The sequence below is a fragment of the Geospiza fortis genome, unplaced genomic scaffold (genome assembly GCF_000277835.1).
Source record: "Geospiza fortis unplaced genomic scaffold, GeoFor_1.0 scaffold594, whole genome shotgun sequence".
Classification (NCBI taxonomy): domain Eukaryota; kingdom Metazoa; phylum Chordata; class Aves; order Passeriformes; family Thraupidae; genus Geospiza; species Geospiza fortis.
In genome coordinates, this window is record NW_005054703.1 from 15,609 (window position 1) to 23,971 (window position 8,363).

General features: G+C 52.0%; 1 protein-coding gene across 3 annotated transcripts in view; it reads right to left on the reverse strand.

Annotated features, from left to right (window-relative positions):
• The window catches only part of PPP3CC (protein phosphatase 3 catalytic subunit gamma), a 25,087-nt gene that overhangs the window by 4,141 nt on the left and 12,583 nt on the right, over window positions 1-8,363 (reverse strand). For all 3 annotated transcript variants that reach the window (XM_031065214.1, XM_031065213.1, XM_031065212.1), the window contains exons 5-11: window positions 7,708-7,847; window positions 6,746-6,823; window positions 6,554-6,648; window positions 4,936-5,061; window positions 3,952-4,029; window positions 2,204-2,285; window positions 1,180-1,277 (exon numbers count right to left, since the gene is read on the reverse strand). In XM_031065214.1, coding sequence (XP_030921074.1) covers window positions 1,180-1,277; window positions 2,204-2,285; window positions 3,952-4,029; window positions 4,936-5,061; window positions 6,554-6,648; window positions 6,746-6,823; window positions 7,708-7,847 — 697 coding nt within the window. The remainder of the gene's footprint in view (window positions 1-1,179; window positions 1,278-2,203; window positions 2,286-3,951; window positions 4,030-4,935; window positions 5,062-6,553; window positions 6,649-6,745; window positions 6,824-7,707; window positions 7,848-8,363) is intronic.

Consider the following 8,363-nt stretch of genomic DNA (forward strand, 5'->3'; position numbering starts at 1 on the left):
GGGCGGGGCGGGTAAGGCAGCAGCAAAGGCCCAGCTTGTTTGTTCTGTCCTGGGGAGAGGTTTATTTTGGGGGAGGGGAGATCCCTGGTACCCCTGAGAGATCCCCCTGAGAGGGGAAGGTGCTGGAGAATGTCACAGCGTGACCCTGTGCTGTCGGGATACAGGGACAGAGCTGCTGCAGCAGCCACCTTCCCACTCAGGCTCTGTTCCCAGAACTGGGGCGACGGGGCTGTGATGGTTTCTATAAAAAAAGGGAAAAAATATCCATCCTCCTCTGTGGGCAGAGAAATCCATGAGCTTGGGAGTGCTGCTGCATCCTCCCTGGGAGCAGGCAGTGATATTTCCATGTTTCTGACTTGTGAACTCTTTAATCCAGGCAAACCCCAGCCCCAGCCTGGGGAGAGCTGCAGGAAATCCCCGGTGCCCATGGAAGGGGGAAGCTGGGGAGGTGCCAGGCTTCAAAGGCCATGGCAGGGGAGGATTAACACACTGGATTACAGGATTCCCCCTGGGCTAGCTCATTCCCTGAGCACCAGCCAACCTCCTTGCCTTGGGAGGGGAAGGATCGGATCCTTTGCTCCGTGCTGCTCCCTGAGCTGCTGAGAGAGGCAGCAAATTTTTGGAAGAAACCTCCACAACTACCTCAAAACCCGAGAGGAGACTTTTCTGAACCATCCAGCCCTGGAGGAACCTCGTTCCTTTGGCTGGACCTTCCTCCTGTTTGGGATTCATGACTTGACAGGGGCAGACTGGGAGGGGTCTGGTGGAACGAAGAACAAACAAGCAGCTGTGTCACTGTCACATTCACACAGAGGCAGTGTCACTGTCACATTCACACAGAGGCTGTCACACAGCAGCAGCACAGCGAGGTGAGGCAGAGGATGCGCACCATGCAGCGTTAGAAGGGAAATAAAGGAGAAAAACTTGTTGCAGAAACAAACAATTAAGCACTAAACATGCTTTAGGCAGGGTGCTGCGGGTTTTCTTCCTCGAGGGTACACGGGGACAGCTTGGCATCTCTCCACACCCCCACCTACACCTCTGCTTACTCCTGCTTGGCAATCCTTCCTCCCCACGGGCCTGAAGCCTGGCTGGGGTCCCCTGGCACCCTCCAGGCCGCCCGTGGGAGCTGCCCCAGGGGGTTTGGGGCAGGGGGATGCAGGGCTCAGGGATACTCACCGGTCTGCAGGGTCTGCCTCCCCCCCGAGAGCACTCCCAGGGGCAGGGTACCTGTGGGGGTCAGGCCTTTGAGGGTCAGCACGCTCTCACTCTCCTCCCTGCAGGGAACAGCAGCAGTTACACACCGAGTTACACACTGTGGTGGGTGTTGTGGGATCATGGATCGTGACAATCATGGAGCCATGGGATCATTAGGGCTGGAAAAGACTTCTAAGGTCACCCAGCAACACCACTACCCACGTCCCCAAGTGCCACATCCACGCATCTGCTCAACCTCTCAGGGATGGGGACTCCACCACAGCCCTGGACAGCCCATTCCAGTATTTGGCAACCCTTTCCATGCAGAAATTTCCCCTAATATCCAACCTGAATCTCCCCTGCTGCAGTTTGAGGTTGTTTCCTCCCCTCTGTCACTTGTTATTTGGGAGAAAGACCAACCCCTACCTGGCTAGAGTTTTCTTTCAGGAAAATGTATCCTGAAGGAGTCAGGAAAACCCACCTGTTTTAGGAAGCTTTTCCCTTCTTTTTTTCCTAACCAGTGTTCCCCATCACTCAGTCCCCAAATTAAACTCAGTCCCAAAATGAAGCCCAGTCCCCAAATTAAACTCAGTCCTCATATTACACCCAGTCCCCGAATTAAGCCCAGTTCCTGAATTAAGCCCAGTCCTCAATTTAAGCCCAGTCCCAAAATTTAGCCCAGTCCCCAAATTAAACTTAGTCCACAATATAAGCCCAGTCCCCAAACTATGCCTAGTCCCCAAATTAAGCCCAGAGCCCCTATCAAACCCAGTCCCCAAACTAAGCCCAGTCCTCAACTGAAGCTCAGCCCCCAAACTAAGCTGAGTTCCCAAATTAAGCCCAGTCCCCAAACTAAGCCCAGTCCCCAACTTAAGCCTAGTCCCCAGCTTAAACCCAGTCCCCAAATTAAGCTCAGTCCCCAAATTCAGCCCAGACCCCAAACTAAGCCCAGTGCCCAGTTTAAGCCCAGTCCCCAGTGTAAGCCCAGTGCCCAGCCCATCCTCACCGAAGGACTGAGAAGACCCGTGCCATCTTCCCAATGGCTCTGATCTTATTCCTGATGATCTCCTTGCGCACCGTTGTCCCACCTTAGGGAGAGAAAAGAGCAGAGAGCAGCACGTTGGAGGCTTCCTGCTCTGCAGGGAAGGTCAGGATGAAGCACCTGCCTGACTCCAGGAAAAGAAGTCATGGTTTGTACAGAGTCACAGCTACACCGGAGAGAGAACGGTGCTGGAAGGATGGCATCAGGATGGCATCAGGATGGCATCAGGATGGCACCAGGATGGCGGTGAGGAGGGCAACACCAACGAGATGGCACACGGAACTCGAGAGGGCTAAAGAGAGTAGAACCACCACAGGACACGGACTCGGGGAGGTGTGGCTGGCACGTCACCAGCCGGGCCCACACTGCACAGGATGTGACACAAATGACTCAGCCATGAGGACACGGTTTGCAAGGCAGAGCACGGAGGGGCTGACGGCTGATGGGCACCGCTGGGCTCGCCCGCAGCGGCACACAAGCATCAGCTCTGGCATCCAAGGAGCACAGGGAAGGGCTGGCCCGAGCCTGGCAGCTCTGCTCTGACCCCACACGGACACAACGGGACAGGGGGGAGCTCCCCTTCCGCTCTACGGACCCAACGGGAGAGAGAAACAAAAAAAAGCACGGAGGGAGCTGAAACCAAAGGGAAAATTCAGGTGGAAAGAGGGAACAAATCCATCTCCTCTCAGCTGAGATTCCTCACATGGCCCAGTACACATCAGGACAGGGAAGCCAAACCCAGGGCTAACATGCACCATGGCTCAGCCATGCACTACGTGGCTGCATTCAGAATCAGGTAGAAACGTGACCCCCGTTTCTCAGAGTTCCTGGAGGAACGCAGAAGGGTTAAAAAACACATGGAGCTTATGTTAAAACTGAAAGGGGATGAAGAGACTGCCCCACTAGTCAGCTCTGGAAATCCACTTCAAGGATCTGGTGGCACAGGCAGTGATAATTAAGCTCGTAGCAAATTCTAGCTGGGTACCTTTCGGATAGCTTGAAATGTAGTGATCTTCAGGGAGAGGAGACACCAAGAAACAAGTAGATGAAGACAGAGATAGAAGAAACAAATTTAATTTTCATGGGAGGGAGGAAAGAAAAAAACCAAAAAACCAAAAAACAAAACGGAAATGCAATGGGATAAGCGGGTTAGAGTCTCCACCTGGGGCCGAGGCAGCTCAGGCCCCACTTCTCGCTGCCCCCCTCAGCTTCCTCAGGTCACCACCTCACTCCTGAGTCCCCCCAAAATCCAAACTGCTCATCAGCTCAACCACTGATTTGTCCCCTTCATGCATGGCTTAAAACCAGGGCCAAACCCAGCATTTTTGGGGAGGGGGGTGACATGAGAAGCCACTTTACAGAGGAGTTCACTGCAACAGATGAGAGAAGATTGGGTGGATATTTTGGTGCAGAAAATTTTGAATTGGGGGAAAAAATAACCAGCAGCCTGTGTAAGGAGCAGGAAACCATTCCCAGAGTAGCTGGCAAGAAGTGTCTGTCGCAGTGAATGTCATTTAATTTCTCTGTGACTGAACAGCAAAGGAGAAAAAAAAAACCCCAAACATTCCCTACCCAAAAGTGCAAAGGTTGGGCAAAAAGCAACTGGAGACCCTGGCTGGGCATCCAGCTATAAATCAAGTGCTGCTCAGGCATGAAAGACCTTGCCCAGCCTTTCCCCCCGCTGCTCTCTAGTGCCAGCAGGGATATTTTACCTTCCAAGGTCTCGTCGCCATCCGAAATCAGCTCGTCGTCGGAGCAGATGTTGAGGATGTTCACGAGCATCTCGGTGACTGCAAGAGGCACAGACAGAGAGGTCAGAGAGGCCTGGGCATGCAGAGGCATTTGGAGGACCAGGGAAGGATTTCAAGGTCGTCTGTCCCCTGCAAGTGGGGGCCTAAAGACACTTTTAGGCACAGCCTGCTGGTACCCCCGGCGGCGCCGGAGCAGACGACACACGCTGCATCTTCTGCCAAGGAGGTGGATGCAGGCCAAGCACATCACAGAGGAACCAGACGTGGGGAAGGAGGTGCCAACATTCCTGCAGAACAGCCTGAGCTCCCTCAAGGTCCCCCCTCCCCATCCTCACCCACGCCACAGCCACCTGGCTCTGAGAAGGGCCAAATCTGGGGACGGGGGGATTCGACCTTTGGGGCCTCAAAGTCAAAAAAGCCTTTGGAAGTGGTGAGGGTGAAGCTGCACCCCAAACATACGAGACTGGGGTGGAATTGAATCTCATCAGGAGAGGTAAAAATCCTTTTGGTGAAAAGCTGAGGCAAAGTCTTGGTCATATTTTAAGCTGCCTCGCCTTCTTCAGAACGAAATAAGCCTTGGATTGAAGTGAATGCTTCCTTTTTGGTGGGCCAGGAGCCAACAGGAACTTAAAATTCCTCTGCTGCAAACCGAGAGAAACATCTCCAAATTCTGAGGTGGGGCTACAGCACCCAAGAGCAGCCCCACCAGCAATGCAGGAAGAGCTAGAAAGGAGTGTTTTATTGGTAAAAGCTTTTTCAAACAGCTATCAACAGCTGGTTTTGCACGAATTTAACCCAGTGATGAAGATCTCCTTCAGCCTGAGCTGCTCTCCTGCGCTACCTGGAGCTGCAACACTCTCCCAGCACTGTGGGACAGGTTTGTGACACTCAGGATATGAGGAGCAGTCACTGGGAGTTTGGAACAGAACCCCAAATCTCTCTTACCCTTTTCCCCTACGAAAGGCAAAGACCATGTGAAGACATCCATGAAGTTTGGAAGCCAGTAGGGGTGAGGGGAACAGTTGAACTGCCTGATGTTCATGACGTTGTTTTCGTATTTCAGTACAGCAGCTGGGGGAGAAAAGGCAAAGAGAATAAATGTCCATGGGCACTTTCCACCTACAGAATCGTGGATTTGAAGGATCTTAAGGAGCAGCCAGTACCACCCCTGCCATGGGCAGGGACACCTTCCACCATCCCAGGGTGCTCCAAGCCCCCCCAGCCTGGCCTTGGGCACTTCCAGGCATCCAGGGGCAGCCACAGCTTCCCTGGGAATTCCAGCCCAGCCCCTCCCCACCCTCACAGGGAAGAATTCCTTCCCAAGATCCCATCCATCCCTGCCCTCTGGCAGTGGGAGCCATTCCCTGGGTCCTGTCCCTCCATCCTTTGTCCCCAGTCCCTGTCCAGCTCTCCTGGAGCCCCTCCAGGCTCTGGCAGGGGCTCTTAAAGTCTCCCTGGAGCCTCTTCCTCTTTCACACCCAGCTCTCCCAGCCTGGCTCCCTCTGGAAGTTTTACCAGTGTTATAAAACCTTCATTATTAACACCCTGTTACACTCGTGTAGCATCAAGCTACCAACTCTCCAAAATGAGAAGGTTAAAGCCATAATATTTTGGTTTACTCAAGCTGGTTCTCAGCTTAGAACAGTGAAACTCAAACAGAGCCAAGATCCAAAGTGAGGGGTGAAAAACCCCACAGCTGGAGAAAATTCCACCATGATCCCCATGGTTTAGGGGCAGATGGAAGTGGAAAACTTTCCTACACTATCAGCTTCTGTGGGATGGCAGCATCCATCAGAAGGGCTCCATTCTCCTGTGGCTGGGAATGAAAGCTTCATTCCAGGCCTTATGACTCCACAGTTAATTGCCACAGTAACACATTAAGTCAACCACTTCAGCTCAGCACACAAAGCTCTCTTTCATTCCAGGCACAAGAATGTGACTGGAGGAGAGGGTTTGTATCGAAAATAGTGTGGTTTTTGTATCAAAACCAGTGTGGTGGCAGCTGGAGAAGGGCAGGGATTGTCCCTCTGTGCTGGGCACTGGGGAGGTGCCTCGAGGGCTGTGCCCAGTTCTGGTCCCCTCCCTGAGACCTGGAGGGGCTGGAGTGAATCCAGGGAAGGGAACAGAGCTGGGAAGGGGCTGGAGCCCCAGGAGAGGCTGAGGGAGCTGGGAAGGGGCTCAGCCTGGAGCAAAGGAGCTCAGGGGGCCCTTGTGGCTCTGCACAGCTCCTGCCAGGAGGGCACAGCCGGGGGGATTTGGGATCTTATCCCAGGGAACAGGGACAGGAGCAGAGGGAACGGCCTCAGGCTGGGCCAGGGCAGGGTCTGGGTGGAATTTCCCCATGGAAAGGGGGCTCAGGGCTCAGGGAGGGTTGGAGTGCCCATCCCTGGAGGTGTCCCAGGAACAGTTGGAAGTGACACTCAGTGACAAGGCAGGGATCGGGCAGAGGTTGGACTCAATGGCTTGGAGCTCTTTTCCAATTAAATTATCCTGTGATTTTGGGAGGGCAGAGTGGGAGAGGGATTTCCTGACTTTTGTAAGAGCAGCAGAGCCCTAGCCTTACCCTTGTTGTTATAGACATCTAAGTAATTTGGTGCAGAGAAGATTGTGATTAACGAGGGAAAGCCCGTGGTCTGGCTCTTCCTGTACATTCGGTACCTGCAAAACAGGGCACGAGTTAAACCTGGCTTAGCACAGCCCAAACCCCGCCCAGCCCAGCCCAAAGCCCGCCCAGCCCCGGGGCTGCAGCACTCACCCAGCGTCCTGGGCTTCGTGAGCTCGGATTACGGATAACAAACTATTGTTCTGCAAAAATTCACACACTGCAGGATAACTGCGAAACAAAAAGGGAGGAGAACTCAGCTGTGAGCAAAGGAGAGCTCAGAGCTCGGGTGGTCTTGCTTTCTACAAGCAGCCACTTGCAGAAAACATCCAGTTTCTGCCCAGCACCAAGTATGTTTTATTCAAAAATTATTCAAATTATATATTTTTATTTAAAAATTAATTGCAAAGGGTTCTAAAAGGGTTGTTAAACCCTTCCTGTAAGTGGACTGTCAGCATAAATCCTTCTTTTTTAGCAAAGAAAATATTTCCTAGAGATCCAGATGCTGCAAACCACTCATAGGGCCAGTCCAAAGAAGCATCTCTGCTGCTTGAGATCCCAATTCTACAAAGTAACTTATCCAAAGACAGCTCAATATTCACAGAATCCCAGAATAATGAGGTTGGAAGAGACCTCTAAGATCATCAAGTCCAACCTGTGCCCTGACACCTCACCCAGACTATACACCAAGTGCCACGTCCAGGCTTTTTTTAAACAAATCCAGAGATGGTGATTCTACCACCTCCCTGGGAAGAGCATTCCAGTGCTTTATTATTCTTTTGGTGAAAAATTTTTTCCTGATATCCAACCTATACCTTCCCTGGTGTAGCAATTACTTATCCAAAATCAGCTCAATATCCAAAGACAGCTCAATATTTAAACTTATCCAAAGACAGCTCAATATTCAAAGACAGCTCAATACTCAAACTTATATAAAGACAGCTCAATATTTAAACTTATCCAAAGACAATATTCAAAGAAGCCAAAAACAAACAAGAATTTGTGCACCAGAGCCAAGTGAGGAGAATTTCAGGTAGACTGCAAAGCCCCACAGAGTGGCCTGAGCAGTGATTTTGGTGTGAGAGAAGAGAAATGCCCCCTGGACCAGCCCTCACCTGTAGAAATAGGAGCAGCCTCGGACAGTGTTGTGGGCAAAGTGCTCCAGGGTTTTCTCGTTGCCGTAATCCTCCGAGGGATCCGACCACAGCAGGTCACACATCGGACCAAAGGCTGGAGGCTCCTTGAACCTGTCTAACTGGAGAGGGGACACAACATCAGCAGGAGCTGGGGCAAGATTCCTGTTAGCTGGGGGCTCTGTACATGTCCCAGACTGCCAAGCAAATTGTGTTCTATTCACCATCTGTATGGCAGCTGTCTTCTGTTAAATGAGCAGTTTTACCTCTTCCACATCCACTCCTCCCTCTGGGGGACATCTGATAAGAGGTTATTGAATGTCCCTGCATGGCTGATAAGAACTGCAGCATCCCACTGGGAGATGTGAGCCCAGAGGGAGGAGCCAAGCATTCCTACCTGGATAGAATCTGGAGATTCTGGAACACCAGCCAAGCGTTCCTACCCAGATATAATCTGGAGATTCTGGAACACCAGCCAAGCATTGCTACCTGGATATAATCTGGAGATTCTGGAACACCAGCCAAGCATTCCTACCCGGATATAATCTGGAGATTCTGGAACACCAGCCAAGCATTCCTACCCGGATATAATCTGGAGATTCTGGAACACCAGCCAAGCATTCCTACCCGGATATAAT